Genomic DNA, 20288 nt, shown 5'->3' with positions numbered 1-20288 from the left:
CCATCAGGGAAGCCCTAGTCCTATTTGTTTATTTTTGCTTTTGTTTCCCTTGCCTGAGGAGACATATCCAAAAACAGTGTTATGGAGACTGATGTCAAAGATCATATGCCTATGTTTTCTTCTATAAGTTTTATGGTTTCAGGTCTTACATTTACGTTCGTAATCAGTTTTGAATTCATTTTTGTGCATAGTGTGACAGCATAGTCCAGTTTGATTCTTTTGCATGTAACTGTCCAGTTTCCGCAATACCATTTATTTAAGAGACTGTCTTTTCTCCATTGTATATTCTTGCCTCCTTTGTTTTAGATTAATTAATCATAAGTGTGTGGGTTAATTTCTGGGCTCTTTATTCTGTTCCATTGAGCTACTTGTTTGTTTTTGTGCCAGAACCATACAGTTTTGATGACTGTAGCTTTGTAGTATAGTCTGAAGTCTGGGAGTGTGATACCTCCAGCTCTGTTCTTCTTTCTCAAGATTGTTTTGGCTATTTGGGGACTTTTCTTTCTTCCTCATAGGAAGTGTTCCTTCTTCTGTAGTTTTTTAGAATAGTTTGATAGGTGTTTACTCTTTTCTGAATGTTTGGTAGAATTCACCTGTGAAGCCATCTGGTCCTGGACTTTTGTTTGCTGAGAGGTTTTTTTTTTTTTTTAATTACTGATTCAATTTCATTATTGATAATTGGTCTGCTCATATTTTCTATTTCTTCCTGGCTCCATCTTGGAAGATTGTACATGTCTAGGAATTTGTACCTTTCTTCTGGGTTGTCCATTTTATTGGCATGTAACTGTTTATAGCAATCTCTTAACATTCTTTTGTATTTCTGTGGTATTGATTGTAACTTCTTTTTTATTTCTGATTTTATTGATTTGGGCCCTCTCCCGTTTTTTTTCTTGAAGAGTCTAACTATTTAGATCTGAAGTGCATGTCTTGTAGGCAGCATACATATGGATCTTGGTTTTGTATCCATTCAGCCACTCCATGTCTTTTGATTGAAACATTTAGTCCATTTACATTTAAAGTAATTATTGATAGGTATGTACTTGTAATTTTAAATCTTATATTTTAGATTTTTTAAATACTTCAGAGGCTTTTCTGAATTCTAAATAGTTTTTATAACTTCAGTAAATTAAAATTATAAATAGTAAAGCTAACATTACCATAGATGTTCCAAAGCTATGCATAAACTTAATAAGATCTGAATTTAAAATCACAAGTGTAAATCCCTTAATTGTATATTCCAGATTGAAGTTTCAAGACTCTCATTCTAATATGCTCTTAAACATTACAGGTATATAAGATTTCAAAAGGCACAGATCCCTTCCTAATAAAAAAATCAGTAATATGATTTGGACTGTTTTTTACTTTGCTATATTTAAGTCTGAGTTTTCCAAGGGTTAAAATATGCATAGCCACTGAAAGAAGACTACACAGCCCCAGTTAATTGAGACATCTGCTGGCTGCTCAGTGGATTCCTCTCAGGGGCCCTGCTGAAATTCACGGAGCCCTGGATTGTGGTTAATTTGACATGGTTTTTAGAGGAGAAAGAGGGCAGTGTCTTGTGGGGCACACAGCCCACACAGCCTGATTCCTCAGTATGTTGATGGAAGAGGGTAGGACCACCCAGGTTCATCACTGGATTGGATTTTGCATTTCTATGACCTTTACAGTAAACACTTATTCTTTCCATATATCTCTAGAGATGCGTGAACTTGGTGGAACTTTGCTATTCTTTCTTGTTCTTAGAATGGCATCATTCTCGTGGAATATTCCAAATGATATTGATCCTTAATGTGCTCTCCAGTTGTATTTGGATCATTCACATGGCTTTTTCTGACTTGCTATTACAACCTGTAAGATCAATCTACTGACATTTTCTAGGCATATATTATCATTTTCGTATTATTGCCTTGATTATCATTACAATATATCTGAATATTTATTCCTTCCCTTTCTTCTAATTCAATGCACAGATTTTTTATCAGTTGCTGAAAAGATAAGAACAAGCTCTTCTTTTTAGCTTGTCTCCAGCAGACTTCTAGTCTTGGGCATGGGCAGAGGTCACTTGCCCCGTCTTTACTTCTTACAGGTCACCTGTGCGGGGGCATTGCTGTGCTGTTGACTTCCTACTTCTGCAGAGGAGATGCTGTGGCCTTCTTCCATAAGCGACTTCAGCATGGGCTAAAGTCACCATCTTTGCCCTTCATAAGCATACAGCTGCACACATTGAGTTGGTTTTATCCTATGGCCAGGGAGAGAAGAAACATTAAAAGAAACTATTTGCGGGGCTGGAGGAGGGTAGTTCTAGCAATACTCCCAAAGATGAAAAGTTGTTTGGTTTCTATAACAGAGGCTTCCATTTCCCTTAACCACAGCCATACCTATAAGGATGCCTTGGCAAAGAATTCACCAGGGCTTTGCCTGAAGATCTGCTATTTTGTAAGGTAACATTTCTGCATGCATTTGGGACTTTGTGGAGTGGGGTGAAATGAAAGAGCCAGAGACTCTAGCTCTTTCCTTGTCCTCCCTGCCTTTCCCTTCCTGACCATCTGTACAACATCTCTGGGCAGACCAGAAAGGGCAATTGTTAGTACTGGAAATTCCTCAAAGAGCATAGTCAGTTTTTTCTGATGTGCCTGAGCTTAATATTTTATACCAATGTTTTTGTCAACCTTACAGCATTTTGGTATCAAGTGACATAAGGGAAAGGTTATTTTGTTTGTTTTTATTCCTAAGTATAAAAGTAATGTAGCTCACATTAGAGCACTTTGAAAATATAGAGAAGAATATAACTATAGTAATAATGACTTATATCCTACTACCTATTTTGGTATATTTCCCTTGTCTCTTTCCAAGTAGGTTTTTTGACATAGTAGAGGTCAAAATACATACAAAGTTTTGTATCCTGTAGTTTTCACTTTAAATCATAGGAATCTTCTCTAGTCATTAAAAACTTTTTGTAAACATTTTTAATGGCCATATAATATCCTGAGGTATAATAAAGTGTAATTTAAAGATGCATTGTCCAATCTTTGGACGTTTGGTTTGTCTGCCATTGTCTTATTTATCATTCTCTCTGATACACATGGTTGTGCCTAAATCTTTGCAGTGGCTTCTTTCATTATGATTCACCTCATCATAGCATAGCATTTAATATGTGGGGCGCAGAGGATTGTCAGTGGGTGGTTTTCTTCTCTTTCCCCCCACCCCCACTCCGGCTCCTTATATTCTGTATAGAGAATATAGATTCTATATTCCCAGGAATATAGAACAAACCAGCCCCTGTCTTTTTCTGAATCCTTTTTGCGGGAAGAACCCACCACAATGTGAGTCCTTGGCTTCAGTTTTGGCTTGTGTTTTTTTAAATCCCACCATGTAGGTATTGGATAACAGAATTCTGGATCATGTTTAAAATGGATGCCAGCTTGGCAAGCACTATGGAAGAGTTTCAGGAACTGGTGAAAGCTAACGGCCAGGAGCTGCACTGCCGCCTGATTGACACAACTCAAATGTGAGTGTCGCGGTTTTGACGCCTCTTTCGAAACCACCTCCCTCCTGTAATACAACCCAGGCCGCTCAGCAAGGCTCTGTGTCCCGCTGTGATGTCTGCTCTACCCACCCCAGGAAGCCCTCAGGCAGGTTCAAATGGCCTCATGAAAGAGAAAAGCTTGACATGTAGCAGGAAAGCAGAGAAGCCCCCTGGTGATACCGTTGTACGTGACTACTATCCAAGAGTAGGAAAATAGAAGTCTCAGTGAACAAGAAATCAGCTAGCCAGATATTGACTAAAATTTATGTAAGTCCCATGAAACTGAAAGTGTGGTGACTAAATTGGTGCCTCTTCAGCAGCTAATGCCCGGAGGGCCCCTGCACTTATAAATGGGGAAGGGACTGCTGGAAAATGGACCGAGCAGAGGGTTTATAACATATTCGGTAGGCCAGAAAGTTCTGCAAGAGACACTTAGACCTATGCAGAGATGGAAAGGATCTCAGGAGTGTTGCATATTATTCCTTGGATTTCTTCTTTATGAGATGGTCCCACTCTGGAAAAATGAACGCCTGTCCTAATCTGGGGAGAGGAGAGTACACTCATCGTATGCTAAGGTTTCCACAATGTGGCCCCTTTGTTTTAGAATAATACAGATCCCTAGGACATAGAATTCTAGGACTGAAACATATTTTCAAGATGATTTTATCCAACGTCCTGGGAAACTGAGGCTCAGCAAGGCTTGCTTGTCTGGGGTCACACAGCTAGCTGAGTTAACGGCAGAGCAGAATCTGGACTGGGAGAGCCCTCAGTGCCCTGTGCCGTGGCCATGTGGACATGATTTCCAAATCACATGTCAGAGTCCCAGTTAAATCTACATAGCAGGTTGGACTCTCTGTACTTCTTCGCTTAGAATTATAATAACTTGAGAGATAAAAGAAGGTTCTGCAGTAACAATGTCTTCATTTTTTAGATGCAGCACACAGGGCCCAGGGCAGTTCTCAAACCCTGATTTCCTTATCCCAATACACCCCTAGCTGACTTTCCTCTACCAGTATTTTCCACGGTATATTCTTTAGGAATTTAGTCAGTGGGATATTGCCCGACCAGATATACTTGAGAAATAGAGAGTTGAACTTCCTTTTTGCAATGCATCTCAGAGTCTGTAATATGCTCTTTGGCTAAGGGGGCTGCAGAATTTGTAGCATTTCCCAAACTCATTTGACCACAGAACCCTTTTGTCAAGAGACAAGGTTCTCAGGAATACAGGTTTGGGAAACACAGATCTGCAACCTGCTACCTTTCTCTTTGCTTCCTTAGTGTAGGAAATTGAGACTGAAGAAGAAACACATGGATTGATTACAAGAAAATGTGTGTGGGGCTAACTCTAGGGTTAGCTAGCCTTCCTTGGTCATTTCAGTGGCTGGGGACATATGAGGAAAATGCCACAAGTCTGCCCAGAGTGACCACCTGTTCCTACACGTGACTCTCCAGCATGGCATCTCCTCTCTGTGGTTCTCTGTGCTCTTCTGGCACGAAAACTGCCCCACTCCCTTGAGATTTCCAACCACATAGAGTCCCCGTCACCCTCGTGAGATGAGGGAACACACAGAAGGCCTGGAGAGAGCAGACCTGCCAGGGCTACACAGAGGAGCCAGGACACTGTGAACAGTGCCCGAGACTCCGTCCTTCCCGCAGACTTAAGACAAATGCATCTTACCCAGTTCCCATGGCACGTTCAGAAGGCTCAAGGAAAACCATCAGAGCTTCCTAGTCGCCACCATAGGAAAAACTGATGCGGGGAAACTGTTAATGCATTGTTCTGACCAAGGAAAGTTAGGTAACGGTGCTTTGCATAGTCTTGTGGGAAGCGTTAATGGATTTATTTGCATTAAAAGGCAATTTTGATTTATTCTTCTTCCCTGTCTTCTCCCTTTCATTTTTACCCACAAAAGCAATGCCCGTGACTGGTCCAGGAAACTGACTCAAAGGATAAAATCGAACACCAGCAAGAAACGGAAAGTCTCCCTGCTCTTTGACCATCTGGAACCAGAAGAGCTCTCCGAGCACCTTACCTACCTGGAGTTCAAGTCCTTCCGGAGGATATCTGTATGTACCCGAGGGGCCGGAGAAAAGCTTCCCTGGGATATCTCTGAAAATAAGCAGAGGCATTCAACAGGCCATCCACCTCCTAACCCTAGAGGCCCCCTCAGCGCTGGTAGGCTTTCCCATCAGACTTTGTGCCGTTGGGAAAGTCAGGACACGCTGCCTTATTTGCTGCTTCAGCTCTGCTCCACGCTCCCATCCTCCAAGCCCACCTCACCCAACCCACCACTCGCTCAAGTGGCAATACTGTGGGCACACATGATACCCTGCACACGTGAGTGTACACACGGCACGCATGCGCATACACACACACACACACATTTTACTCCTGATAATCACGAGGCTTCCAGAATGTTTTTTTTTAATTTTCCTCCAAAAAAATGAGGGTAAGTCCTGTAAGAGGACTTGAATTCATTCTAGAATAGGCTTTGGATGGCTGTGGGAAATCTCAAAATAAATCAGATGCTACTGGTCCAGCCCAGAATTTACCTAAACCCTTGAGGTGGTGCTGACACGGCCCAGCAGTCACCCCTGATTCTAGAGAGAAACTCTGCTGACCCAAACCTTGCTCACTGAAACTCCATATGTGATACCAAAGAACACCAGCTCCATACAAGAGAACTTGCCAACAGAGCCTCACTGGCCGATGCGATTTCCTGAGAAATGACTCCACTCAGCCCCCAGCGCTATGGAAAGATAGAGTTTTCAGCTTTGCTCTAAAAGTAGAGACTACTAGTTGCTGGATGCATTTCTTAGGTGCACCTGTTCCCTGATGAGGTGATGGAGGCCCAGGGGTGGCTTGGACCAGGTCACACAGTTTATTAGAGTCAGAGCTGAGACCAGGATCACAAGCCTCTCTCGGTCACTCAGCACCAATTTATTGAGGCTGCTTGTGTTTGGAAGGAGAGCTGCAAACCAGGTTACAGGGATTATTATAGCTTTTCTCCCATAATGTTGACAGCCTCCCTGTTTTCACACAGCTATTTTGCCGATCAGCCAGGAACCTCCCCGCCCCCTCCAACCCAATTTGGAAATACGTCTCCAAGCATTCATCTGCACGGGGACCTCCAGTCTCCTCACTGGCTCCCCTCAGACAGAACCACAGGCCCCAATTGGAACGCTCCCCCTGGGGGGTTTCCATTTGGCAGTGCCTCTCCTGTCACGGGGGAAGGACACTGAAAAGAGCCATTTATCACACTGGAAATCTGAGCTGTTCTGGGGCCCAATTGGTAGGACTGCTCTGTCAGGCCTGTGGGACGTCTGCTCCCTGCCAGGGCTCAGATCAGTGGAGGTGGAAGAGAAGAGTCAGTGCAGAACAAGGCTCCTGCACCAGTGCCCCCCCCAGTGTCGGTGCAGGGTTCTAGCTGCAAATGAAAGCGTCAGCTTGAACCTTATTTCTTTTGAAGGTCACGGTCGCCCCGTAGAAGAAGACTTTTGGGGGGATCTTTTTGTTTTCCCTACACAGTTCTAAACAGTTTTCCCCACGTAGGGTGGGAGGGAAATTTATCTCTGCTATGAATTGAGTGGCATTTGATATTTTCTGCTTATTATTATAATACTTTGGAGGGGGGAAGAATTATACTGAGATAATTCTTTTAAAAAACAAGTGGATTCAATATGTTACATTTAGAACGGGAGGGGTATATAATAAATGTATCCACTGTAGTGAATCAGGGGAACTTTTTCTTAGAACCAGTAAGATTTGTGCTGTATATGTCTCTCTTAAGGAGTAGGCTTGGTCTACTCATATTTTTCCACCTATCAGCAAACACAGCACAGAAAAGTGGGGCTCAGTTAATTTGCATTCGTTTTATTTAGGTTATGAGATCTTCTCATCAGTGTATTACTAGTCAGGCAGGGCTAAGGTATGTACACTGATAACAACCCCCTCAACCCTTCCCACCCAATCTCAGTGGCCTAACAAAGCAAAAGTTTATTTTTCACTCCTGCTACACGTCTGACCAGGGGGCCTCTGCTGACCACAGGTGCTCAGAGCCTGGGTGTGGGAGGCTTCATCTTGACATGGATCTTCACGATCTCTGCAGCCTGGAAAGGCAACATAGCCAATCATTCACTGGCTCTTCTATCTCAAAAGTCATCACGTCTATCAGCAACTCCTAAATATCTAAAGATCTTTAGTGTGTGAAATGATAGTGTGCTCAACTTCCTAAAAGAATTTCCCTGAAAAGCATTCGTTCTAATACAATCCCAGCGAGAGGATTTTTCTTTATTTCTGGAATGTGCCTATTACTAATATAAACATCATTATTAAAAGTTTCCTTGTTTCTGCAAAAAAAAAAAAAAAAAAAGTCATCACGTCACTTCCACTGACATTCTCCTGGCTAAACTGTGTCATGTGGTCACACCTGATCTCAAAGGGCAGAGTTGAGAAATGGAGAGCTGGAAATAGCTGGGGAACAGCACCGAAAACTCCCATGGGAGCATTGGAGCAGAGCAAACTCTCCTCCCTCTGTTATACTATTTGAGCAAAAGGATTGTTTGTGACAGGGACACAGTAGCTACAGTCATGACTTATACAGTGATCTTCTGGGACATTTCCAGCTTCACATCTGCTGTTTGTTTCATTGTCAGCCATAGTGAATGCCATTGCCCAGGTGAATGGGAAGCTGTGGTCCCCAAATAATAGCTAACCAGTGTCATGTACCCCACTCGCTTCACCCCTGCTCGAGTTGGTGAATAGAGGGAAATCCAAATAGGTCTGTTTGATCATGAGGTTAATAATATCCTGTTAGCACCACCTCACACTTAACGTAGCACTTTGAAAAGTTACAGTGCTTTCACAGATGATCATGTTTGATCTTAATAACAATTCCGTGTCCTAAATAGGACATGTTATCCCATTTTTAAGTTAAGAAGACAGCTAGGAGAGAGAGAAAAAGAGAGTGTGACACAGTAGATTTTGTGAGATTATCTTTTTTTTTTCCCTTACCTTCAGCACCAGAGCTGGAACTAGTACTGAGATTTTTCTTTTTTTTTATAAATTTATTTATTTATTTATTTATTTTTGGCTGTGTTGGGTCTTCGTTTCTGTGTGCAGGCTTTCTCTAGTTGCGGCGAGCGGGAGCTACTCTTCATCGCGGTGCGCGGGCTTCTCATTGTCGTGGCTTCTCTTGCTGTGGAGCATGGGCTCTAGGCGCACAGGCTCAGTAGTTCTGGCTCACGGGCTTAGTTGCTCCGTGGCATGTGGGATCTTCCTCAACCAGGGCTTGAACCTTTGTCCTCTGCATTGGCAGGCAGATTCTTAACCACTGCGCCACCAGGGAAGCTGCTGAGATTTTTCTTGTACACTGTATTCTTTAGAATTTAGAAGGGACACTATCCCTATCTACTCAACACAATATTTGGGTTAGCTTGTATGTGTACACATCCATTTAGGCCTAATGACTTTTGATGTAGAGGGACCATGCTGTGGGTAGAATAAGAAAGATGTCCTTCCTACCATCCTTGTCTGCAGGAGAGGAAGGCCAAGAGCTCCTCTGTCCCTTAGCAGATTCTAGCCATCAACTCAGCAGAGGTTAATATGCCCCTCGGGTCTCCCAGAATACCAGAGCGGCAGTCCAGATGAGTTTCTTTTTCCCCAGTTCTCCGATTATCAGAATTACCTTGTGAATAGCTGCGTGAAGGAGAACCCTACCATGGAGCGGTCCATTGCCCTGTGTAACGGCATCTCCCAGTGGGTACAACTGATGGTTCTCAGCCGCCCCACCCCCCAGCTCCGAGCTGAAGTCTTCATCAAGTTCATCCAGGTGGCTCAGGTGAGTGACTGGATTAAGACTTTAGGCCTGGGCTAAGAGGTAAATTATCCCCTCTTCCCCCAGCCTAGTCTATCCATTAGAGCTGCTTTCTCCTCATGAACCTCCTGGTGGGGTTTTTGCACCTTTACCTGTCCCCAGATCTAGATACGGTGACTCTTCTACATCCCACACAAGGGCAGTATGGAGAGGGCCCTACAGGCCATCTTCAAGGTCAGGATATGGTTAGATCTCTTTAGGTCTTTAACATTTTTCAGAAGATGTTTACCAGCCTATATTGTTTTACCAAATGTGGCCCACATGGCAAAGGAAAGGGCAATTTCAGGTTTTAGTGGAGCTGGAACAGCCTGATTTAGGTCTGTGAGCCCATGTTGTGTTGAATGGCTGGGTTTAGTGTTTGAGGGGCAGAGCTTAGGCATTTGATAAGAGAAAAGCAGATACTGTGAACACGTATTTGAAATTTCACAGAGATTCTAGCATCTCTGTCCCAGTTACTGTCCTATATAGGCACTGGCGTTGCCCTCAGAAATAAAAGTCTGGCTACTTTGGGGTGAAGGATATAAAGGATTATGCTGAATGATATATTTTTTCAGCTCTAGATGTTCTAGACCAGTGTTTCTTTAAGTGTGGTACATGGACCACCTGCTCTGATGTTAACTAAAGGTACTTTAAAAGCACAGATCCCTAAGCTCAACCCCAGATCCAGGGAATCAGAACACCTGCACTTGGGTCCAGAAATCTTTGTGTTAAACAAGTACTTTGGGTGTTAGAAGCCACTGCTGTAGAGGGTGGTCCACAGACCAGCTGAAACTAAAGGAGGAAGACATGACGCTCTGCTAGATTTGGGACCTCCTGGTCTGGAATTATGCCTTAGGAAAGAAATGGACAGAAAATTGCAATACCTGATCGCTAGCCTTTGGCCAGAATTAGGAAGACTCATAACACAGAGATGAGAGGCAGCATCTTAGCTCCAATGTAACTGACATGTACAGTGACTCTGTTTTCTGTGTCACAGAAGCTCCACCAACTACAGAACTTCAATACGTTGATGGCTGTGATAGGAGGGCTCTGTCACAGCTCCATCTCCAGGCTCAAGGAGACAAGTTCACATGTCCCGCATGAAATCAATAAGGTCAGTGCTCCCGCCTCCTCCCGGGCCCCTTAGCAGCATTCCTAGGACCAGTGTCAGCGTTTCCTCCTTGAGGGGCAGCCCAGAGAGCATTTCCGAACCACACCATCCCTTTTCAACCAGGCAAAATACCAAGGAAGCGACCCCTAAGAAAACCCACAGGACAGGAACGGGGATGTCACAGATTTGAGAGTGACTGTGACTCAGTCTGGCCGCAGTGTTACTGCACCCATTCCCGCTGGTGATTTGAAACAATGTGTGTGTCTTTCCCATGTTCCGGATACTCCATGAGTATCCGGAGTCACCATCTTTAGTATCAACTCCCTTGCTCTAGCAAGGAAAAGTGGTTCAGTGACCATAGTTCAGTCTGCATTTCAAGTGAGGTTATTTAGTGACACGTTAGAAACCTAGCTAGCTGGAACCCTGGGAGAGTGACATTATGGAGAGCTGAATTTTCCCAGATAGTTGGAAATGAGCTTTTCAGGTACCATTTTTTAATAGATGGTATTTTATTGAGGAACATTTTTCTTAAGTGTCCTATGCACTGTCCTACGTTATTAATTAGATTTTATAGAAAGGACTTTAATCCTTTATACATGCGGCTGTTACCACACATGGAAACCACTATGATATAGTACAGATATGAATGCAGCTACTTATGGTATGGGTTTGATAACAACTGCTCTGAGTATTCCATCTCGTTTGGCCTCCCTTACTAAAACCCCAGTCCCCCCGCGAGCTCTCTTCTTAGGGAGAGATGTCTGAGCCTCGTTGCCCCATCCGTTTTCCCAGGTGTTCGGCCTCCTTTCGGAAAGCCTCTTATTAATCATCCTTGCTCTGACAATGCTGGGGTCTGGGGACACCGCTCCACCCCCACCTCCCAGTGGTCTGGTCACCTTATAATTCCCTGATAGTGCTGGCTGGGAGCAGGCAGAACAACTGAAAAGATTGCCTGTGTCTCAGAGGGAGAGAATCACAGAATTTAAAGTGCCTTCGTGTCATTTCGTTTACAAGATGTAGCTTTCTGCTCTGCAGCTTGGGGTCCCCCCATAGCAGTGCTTCCTGTCTGTAGCTGCTTGACCTTCAGGGTGGTCTGCATAGTGAATTCCTAAGTCCAGAATGAAAGCTAGTGTCCTCCAGTAGTTTATTTCACCTTCCAAGGGGAACAAAAATATCTCTGTCATCTTTGCTGCTAGTCTCTCGTCTTGCGAGCATTTCCCACACTCCACGCTCGCCCGCCCTATTTTCTAGAGGTGTGTGAGGAGGCTCTCTTGCCAGCCACATGACTGCCGGGGGCTGACTCCCAGACCTCAAGCTCTTCATCGGGCAGAAAGGGTACTCCTTTAGGCCACGATTCTATTACAGGAATTTCCGGCACAGTGTTTAAAATGGTTGTTTTGTGTTGTGACGTGACTGGCAGGCAGTCTCTCCTTCCTGTCTTTGCTTCTGAGAAGGCTGGTCACCACACATGGGGGTGGGGTTCTGTGAACCGCGTGCTGACTTAAAGCAGGCGCATTGGAAGGAACAGCAGACCTGGCTGTGCCCTTGCTGTGCTGGGAGCGGCCACGCGCCCTCTGGCCGCGGCAGAGCACAGGCTCTAACGCAGAGCCCCCCATGGCCTCCGCCTCGTCCTCTCTCAGTTCCGCCGCTGGGAATTGGTCTAGTCTGTTCAGTCTCCCTATCCAGGGTTTCGGTCCGTGAGTGGAATGTCGCCTGCTTCCTAGGCATAGGTCCATCTTGAGACTCACCGAGCCAAGGCCCACAGAGCGCAGCATAAGGAATAACAGCACGCGATAGGTGACTGAAGCGCCACGCTGGAAACACACGCTTCCCCGCGCCAGCTGCGTGGGCAGCACACTTGAAGTGTTACGCGGTGCGGTGTCTTTGGAATCATTCAGAAGACACTAGGGAAGGGGACTGAATGGCTTGGGGTAGAGGTCAGAGAGACACTTACTATGCACTGTATACTCTTGTACTTTTTAAATCTTTTTTATCATGTGCTTATTTATTTTTTAAAAGAACAATTTTAGCATAAAAATGGTAAATAAAACCTCATCTAGAATTTTCCAGTTATGTAGTAAAGCACACCTTGCGTTTTCTAAATCTACTCTGCGATGTTTGACATTAGCTGGAGTTTTAACTGGGGAGTCAGAATCTACACCTTTAGATGGACCACCCCCTGCCTGACGAATCAGGGACGGGGTGAAATTATGGTAGGAGCTGAGAGTTAAAGGCGGCCGCTGCAAAAACGCAGCCTGCCTGGATGGTACCTGTGACTGGGTCTCTTCCTCTGCTTTGTAGGTTCTGGGTGAGATGACCGAGCTGCTGTCCTCCTGCAGAAACTATGACAACTACCGGCGTGCCTACGGGGAGTGCACCCACTTCAAGATCCCCATCCTGGGGGTACACCTCAAGGACCTCATCTCCCTGTATGAAGCCATGCCCGACTATCTGGAGGAGGGGAAGGTGAACGTCCACAAGCTGCTGGCCCTTTACAATCATATCAACGAACTGGTCCAGCTGCAAGAGGTGGCCCCACCCCTGGAGGCCAACAAGGACCTGGTGCACCTGCTGACGGTGAGGCTCCATGGGAGACAAATTACTGGGCGCCACCTTATCAAAGATCAGCTCAGTTAGGCCTCACAAGAACTCTGTGAAGTGGATACTATCATTACCTCCATTTCATGGATGGGGATTCTGAGGCACAGAGACGTAACTTGCCAGAAGCCACACGTTATTAAGCAGCAGATCCTGGGCTCAGACCCGGGTGGTGGGACTCCGGGGCTGTGCTCTTAAGCACCATGCCCTTTGGACCTCTAGGAGTGTTCCCCTCCCCCTACAAAAGCCAGTCCTAAGCTCTCTGGGAGGAGCTGATAGCAAATCAGGATACAAGGCTTGGTAAGAGATTGGAGACAGTGGGTTTTCATTAAAAAAAAGGACAAGGCATTGAGTTAAAAACAAAAAAAAAAAATAGGTTCATTATTTGGGTCCTGCTACCACTGGCTTGGATCCCAGAGACATGTAAGCCAAGGGCAGGCAAACACTTGTAGTGATGCGGGAGACCAGGATTTGCACTTTGGGTGCGTGGTGAGGTCAGATGAACTCCCTTCCAGACCTGTGATTCTATAGTTATAGCTGTGTGACTGACTGTGGGCACATAACTCTCTCTGTTTCCTTCTCTGTAAAATCAGAGGGATTCATCTCTGCGATGACTTCTCCCTTCTCTTTCAGTTCTAAAATTTGACAATTTTTAATGTGCCTTTTTTTGCAGAATGGAATAATCACTGTAGCCTCTTCGTACCTCACAGGATTATTCTGATAGTGCCTCAGGCTTTGCATCCAGCTGGTGTCTAATGCCAGCCCTTTTGCTAGTTGTCCAGGTGACCTTGGCTAGTTTCAGCCTTAGACAGCATCATTTGAGGAAAGAGGCACTGAATCTTAACTTTCTTGGTTCACAAATTCTGTGAGGAAAACTGTAAGCATTTCCCCCCCAAAATATGCATAAGCCATATATACTCAAAAATATGGATGTTTTTGAGTTCTGAAACCCCTGAAGCCCATCCATAGACTCCAGATTAAGAACAAGATTATTTCTAAGACCTCTCTCCTCTAAAATTTTATAGTTCTAAGGTATATGAAACTCTTAATATTGTTTGATATTACCTGTTATCATTTAAACTGGGTTCTGTTGCTGGAATCAAATTTTAATGGTATCAGGCCATGCAAACTGTCCTTTCCGATCATCCGTCTGCTTTGGGAGAGAACACGTGAGGTGTGGACCATCTGACTAGATAGGGCCTTTGGCCTAAGCTCTGCATAGAAGCTTAGCTATTAAACCATAGTTTAAAAGTGGGCATCTTGAGACTTCTCCAAAGTTTAAAAATATTTTAACAAGAACTAACACTTGCCCTACTGCAGTAGTAGATGTTATACCCCCAAAATTCTGTGAATTTTTAAAAACAAATGACTTACAGCCTAAAAGGGTAAACCACTAGAGAGGAAGAACCAAGAAAGAAACACATCGGCCCTGGGAAAGGCAAACAGCATCCTAGCAATTAACTCTGTTCTCCTTTGATTTGCAGTTATCCCTAGATCTCTACTACACTGAAGACGAAATCTACGAGCTTTCTTATGCCCGGGAACCCAGGAACCACAAAGCCCCAGTGAGTTTTTCATATCGACTCCCGTGTGTAACAGGTGCTTTACAAGCCTCTCATCGAGGCCATCCATCTTGGAATGGACTTTAGTTCAATTTAAAAAGCATATTATGTTTTTACTATGTGCCCAACATTGTGCTAGGAATAAGGAAAGCTTCAACATATGTATTACGAATAGTTCCTGACCATAAAGAGCTTGTACACTCCTCGAGGGGATAAGACTAATATGTGAACAGTAAATAACTACATGCCATGAGTGTCAGGAGGAGTGAGGGAATCGGCCAGTGGGTTACTAGTTAGAGAAGGGATATAGCATGGTGGGCTGGAGTGACCTCTCCCGCCTATTAATTTTAAAGTGTCCTCAAGGCAGTGGTTTCTCTTCATGATTTGTTGATGATAATGATATGTACATTAATCAGATGCTCAGCTTCAGAGGACTTTCAACTTGGTAGATAGAAAAGCCCCCACATCTTGTATTCACGTGGGTCAGGAAGAGCAGTCTGCTGGGTCTTTTGACCTCTTCTGATGAGAAGTCCTCAAAATTGTACACAGTCCTGGCTGCACAGTAGGGACTTCACAGGTTATCTGGCCCTGGCTTCCTACAGGCAGGTGAAATAATTTCAGTCTTCCTTCTGAAGACCCAATAATTCCCAGTCTCCTGGGCAGCTCCCTAGCTCCAAAGCAAGTGGTACTCAAAGGTAGAGAGTTGCCCGTACGTGAGAAATTCAGCTTATCTGTTCAGATGGCTGAATTTCATCGTTTCTATACAGAAAGATCAAGTTCTAGCATCCTGTTGTAACCAAAGATGTTTACTGAACATATTCGGCAGGTTTCAGGGTGTTAGAGGGCATTCCAACAAAAAGGGGACCTTCTTTCGATTTTTGAAGAGATTTTAATTTGGGCCAAGTCTCAGATACTTAGGAATGGATTCCATCTCAGCTCGTCTAGGCCTCACTTTTTTTTTTTCCTTCTGTGTCTTCCTGCCTTTTAGCTATTTTTCTCCTCATCCTTCTCTCTACTAAATAGTAAGTAGAGAACAGAGAGGAAAATTTTTTTTTTTTTTTCATCCCCACCCCACCGCAGTTTTCCCCCCTTGGTGTCCATATGTCCATTCTCTACATCTGTGTCTCAACTTCTGCCCTGCAAACCGGCTCATCTGTACCATTTTTCTAGGTTCCACATACATGCATTAATATACGATATTTGTTTTTCTCTTTCTGACTTACTTCACTCTGTATGACAGTCTCTAGATCCATCCACTTCTCAACAAATGACTCAATTTTGTTCCTTTTTATGGCTGAGTAATATTCCATTGTATATATGTACCACATCTTCTTTATCCATTCGTCTGTTGATGGGCATTTAGGTTGCTTCCATGACCTGGCTATTGTAAATAGTGCTGCAATGAACATTCGGGTGCATGTGTCTTTTTGAATTACGGTTTTCTCTGGGTATATGCCCATTAGTGGGATTGCTGGGTCATATGGTAATTCTATTTTTAGTTTTTTAAGGAACCTCCATACTGTTCTCCATAGTGGCTGTATCAATTTACATTCCCACCAACAGTGCAAGAGGGTTCCCTTTCCTCCACACCCTCTCCAGCATTTGTTGTTTGTAGATTTTCTGATGATGCCCATTCTAACAGGAGTGAGGTGATACCTCATTGTAGTTTTGATTTGCATTTCTCTAATATTAGTGATGTTGAGCATCTTTTCATGTGCTTCGTGGCCGTCTGTATGTCTTCTTTGGAGAAATGTCTATTTAGGTCTTCTGCCCATTTTTGGATTGGGGTGTTTGTTTCTTTAATATTGAGCTGCATGAGCTGTTTATATATTTCGGAGATTAATCCTTTGTCCGTTGATTCGTTTGCAAATATTTTCTCCCATTCTGAGGGTTGTCTTTTCGTCTTGTTTATGGTTTCCTTTGCTGTGCAAAAGCTTTGAAGTTTCATTAGGTCCCATTTGTTTATTTTTGTTTTTATTTCCATTACTCTAGGAGGTGGATCTATGATTTATGTCACAGAGTGTTCTTCCTATGTTTTCCTCTAAGAGTTTTATAGTGTCCGGTCTTACATTTAGGTCTCTAATCCATTTTGAGTTTATTTTTGTGTATGGTGTTAGGGAGTGTTCTAATTTCATTCTTTTACATGTAGCTGTCCAGTTTTCCCAGCACCACTTATTGAAGAGACTGTCTTTTCTCCATTGTATATCTTTGCCTCCTTTGTCATAGATTAGTTGACCATAGGTGCGTGGGTTAATCTCTGGGCTTTCTATCTTGTTCCATTGATCTATGTTTCTGTTTTTGTGCCAGTACCATATTGTCTTGATTACTGTAGCTTTGTAGTAGAGTCTGAAGTCAGGGAGTCTGATTCCTCCAGCTCCATTTTTTTCCCTCAAGACTGCTTTGGCTATTCGGGGTCTTTTGTGTCTCCATACAAATTTTAAGATGATTTGTTCTAGCTCCGTAAAAAATGCCATTGGTAATTTGATAGGGATTGCATTGAATCTGTAGATTGCTTTGGGTAGTATACTCATTTTCACAATGTTGATTCTTCCAATCCAAGAACATGGTATATCTCTCCATCTGTTGGTATCATCTTTAATTTCTTTCATCAGTGTCTTATAGTTTTCTGCATACAGGTCTTTTGTCTCCCTAGGTAGGTTTATTCCTAGGTATTTTATTCTTTTTGTTGCCATGGTAAATGGGAGTGTTTCCTTAATTTCTCTTTCAGATTTTTCATCATTAGTGTATAGGAATGCAAGAGATTTCTGTGCATTAATTTTGTATCCTGCAACTTTACCATATTCATTAATTAGCTCTAGCAGTTTTCTGGTGGCAGTTTTAGGATTCTCTATGTATAGTATCATGTCATCCGCAAACAGTGACAGTTTTACTTCTTCTTTTCCAATTTGTATTCCTTTTATTTCTTTTTCTTCTCTGATTGCCGTGGCTAGGACTTCCAGAACTATGTTGAATAATAGTGGTGAGAGTGGACATCCTTGTCTCGTTCCTGATCTTAGAGGAAATGCTTTCAGTTTTTCACCATTGAGAATGATGTTTGCTGTGGGTTTGTCATATATGGCCTTTATTATGTTGAGGTAGGTTCCCTCTGTGCCCACTTTCTGGAGAGTTTTTATCATAAATGGGTGTTGAATTTTGTCAGAAGCTTTTTCTGCATCTATTGAGATGATCATATGGTTTTTATTCTTCAATTTGTTAATATGGTGTATCACATTGATTGATTTGCGTATATTGAAGAATCCTTGCATCCCTGGGATAAATCCCACTTGATTGTGGTGTATGATCCTTTTAATGTGTTGTTGGATTCTGTTTGCTAGTATTTTGTTGAGGATTTTTGCCTCTATATTCATCAGTGATATTGGTCTGTAATTTTCTTTTTTTGTAGTGTCTTTGTCTGGTTTTGGTATCAGGGTGATGGTGGCCTCATAGAATGAGTTTGGGAGTGTTCCTTCCTCTGCAATTTTTTGGAAGAATTTGAGAAGGATAGGTGTTAGCTCTTCTCTAAATGTTTGATAGAATTCACCTGTGAAGCCATCTGGTCCTGGACTTTTGTTTGTTGGAAGATTTTTAATCACAGTTTCAATTTCATTACTTGTGATTGGTCTGTTCATATTTTCTGTTTCTTCCTGGTTTAGTCTTGGAAGGTTATACCTTTCTAAAAATGTGTCCATTTCTTCCAGGTTGTCCATTTTATTGGCATAAAGTTGCTTGTAGTAGTCTCTTAGGATGCTTTGTATTTCTGCAGTGTCTGTTGTAACTTCTCCTTTTTCATTTCTGATTTTATTGCTTTGAGTCCTCTCCCTCTTTTTCTTGATGAGTCTGGCTAATGGCTTATCAATTTTGTTTATCTTCTCAAAGAACCAGCTTTTAGTTTTATTGATCTTTGCTATTGTTTTCTTTGTTTCTATTTCATTTATTTCTGCTCTGATCTTTATGATTTCTTTCCTTCTGCTAACTTTGGGTTTTGTTTGTTCTTCTTTCTCTAGTTTCTTTAGGTGTAAGGTTAGATTGTTTACTTGAGATTTTTCTTGTTTCTTTATGTAGGCTTGTATAGCTATAAACTTCCCTCTTAGAACTGCTTTCGCTGCATCCCATAGGTTTTGGGTCGTCGTGTTTTCATTGTCATTTGTCTCTAGGTATTTTTTGATTTCCTCTTTGATTTCTTCAGTGATCTCTTGGTTATTTAGTAACGTATTGTTTAGCCTCCATGTGTTTGTCTTTTTTACGTTTTTTTCCCTGTAATTCATTGCTAATCTCATAGCGTTGTGGTCAGAAAAGATGCTTGATATGATTTCAATTTTCTTAAATTTACTGAGGCTTGATTTGTGACCCAAGATGTGATCTATCCTGGAGAATGTTCCGTGCGCACTTGAGAAGAACGTGTAATCTGCTGTTTTTGGATGGAATGTCCTATATATATCAATTAAATCTATCTGGTCTATTGTGTCATTTAAAGCTTCTGTTTCCTTATTTATTTTCATTTTGGATGATCTGTCCATTGGTGTAAGTAAGGTGTTAAAGTCCCCCACTATGATTGTGTTACTGTCAATTTCCTCTTTTATAGCTGTTAGCAGTTGCCTTATGTATTGAGGTGCTCCTATGTTGGGTGCATATATATTTATAATTGTTATATCTTCTTCTTGGATTGATCCCTTGATCATTATGTAGTGTCCTTCCTTGTCTCTTGTAACATTCTTTATTTTAAAGTCTATTTTATCTGATATGAGTATAGCTACTCCAGCTTTCTTTTGATTTCCATTTGCATGGAGTATCTTTTTCCATCCCCTCACTTTCAGTCTGTATGTGTCCCTAGGTCTAAAGTGGGTCTCTTGTAGACAGCATATATATGGGTCTTGTTTTTGTATCCATTCAGCCAGTCTATGTCTTTTGGTTGGGGCATTTAATCCATTCACGTTTAAGGTAATTATCGATATGTATGTTCCTATGACCATTTGCTTAATTGTTTTGGGTGTGTTTTTGTAGGTCCTTTTCTTCTCTTGTGTTTCCCACTTAGAGAAGTTCCTTTAGCATTTGTTGTAGAGCTGGTTTGGTGGTGCTGAATTCTCTTAGCTTTTGCTTGTCTGTAAAGCTTTTGATTTCTCCATCAAATCTAAATGAGATCCTTGCCGGGTAGAGTAATCTTGGTTGTAGGTTCTTCCCTTTCATCACTTTAAGTATATCATGCCACTCCCTTCTGGCTTGTAGAGTTTCTGCTGAGAAATCAGCTGTTAACCTTATGGGAGTTCCCTTGTATGTTATTTGTCGTTTTTCCCTTGCTGCTTTCAATAATTTTTCTTTGTCTTTAATTTTTGCCACTTTGATTACTATGTGTCTCGGCATGTTTCTCCTTGGGTTTATCCTGTATGGGACTCTCTGCGCTTCCTGGAGTTGGGTGGCTATGTCCTTTCCCATGTTAGGGAAGTTTTCGACTATAATCTCTTCAAATATTTTCTCTGGTCCTTTCTCTCTCTCTTCTCCTTCTGGGACCCCTATAATGCGAATGTTGTTGCGTTTAATGTTGTCCCAGAGGTCTCTTAGGCTGTCTTCATTTCTTTTCATTCTTTTTTCTTTATTCTGTTCCACAGCAGTGAATTCCACCATTCTGTCTTCCAGGTCAC

The 20288-nt window shown here is 42.6% G+C and overlaps 1 protein-coding gene across 4 annotated transcripts in view; it reads left to right on the top strand.

The window, feature by feature from the left end:
• Positions 1–20288, top strand: part of RASGRP1 (RAS guanyl releasing protein 1) — an 82760-nt gene that overhangs the window by 44351 nt on the left and 18121 nt on the right. For all 4 annotated transcript variants that reach the window (XM_082384960.1, XM_082384958.1, XM_082384959.1 and 1 more), the window contains exons 4-10: positions 2379–2441; positions 3377–3508; positions 5440–5593; positions 9193–9366; positions 10379–10495; positions 12794–13069; positions 14575–14655. In XM_082384960.1, the coding sequence (XP_082241086.1) occupies positions 2379–2441; positions 3377–3508; positions 5440–5593; positions 9193–9366; positions 10379–10495; positions 12794–13069; positions 14575–14655 (997 nt within the window). The remainder of the gene's footprint in view (positions 1–2378; positions 2442–3376; positions 3509–5439; positions 5594–9192; positions 9367–10378; positions 10496–12793; positions 13070–14574; positions 14656–20288) is intronic.

This window comes from Balaenoptera borealis, assembly GCF_965194805.1.
Source record: "Balaenoptera borealis genome assembly, chromosome: 3".
Classification (NCBI taxonomy): Eukaryota; Metazoa; Chordata; class Mammalia; order Artiodactyla; family Balaenopteridae; genus Balaenoptera; species Balaenoptera borealis.
Note: the sequence above shows the minus strand (reverse complement) of the source record. Positions and strands in the feature narration are given on the sequence as shown.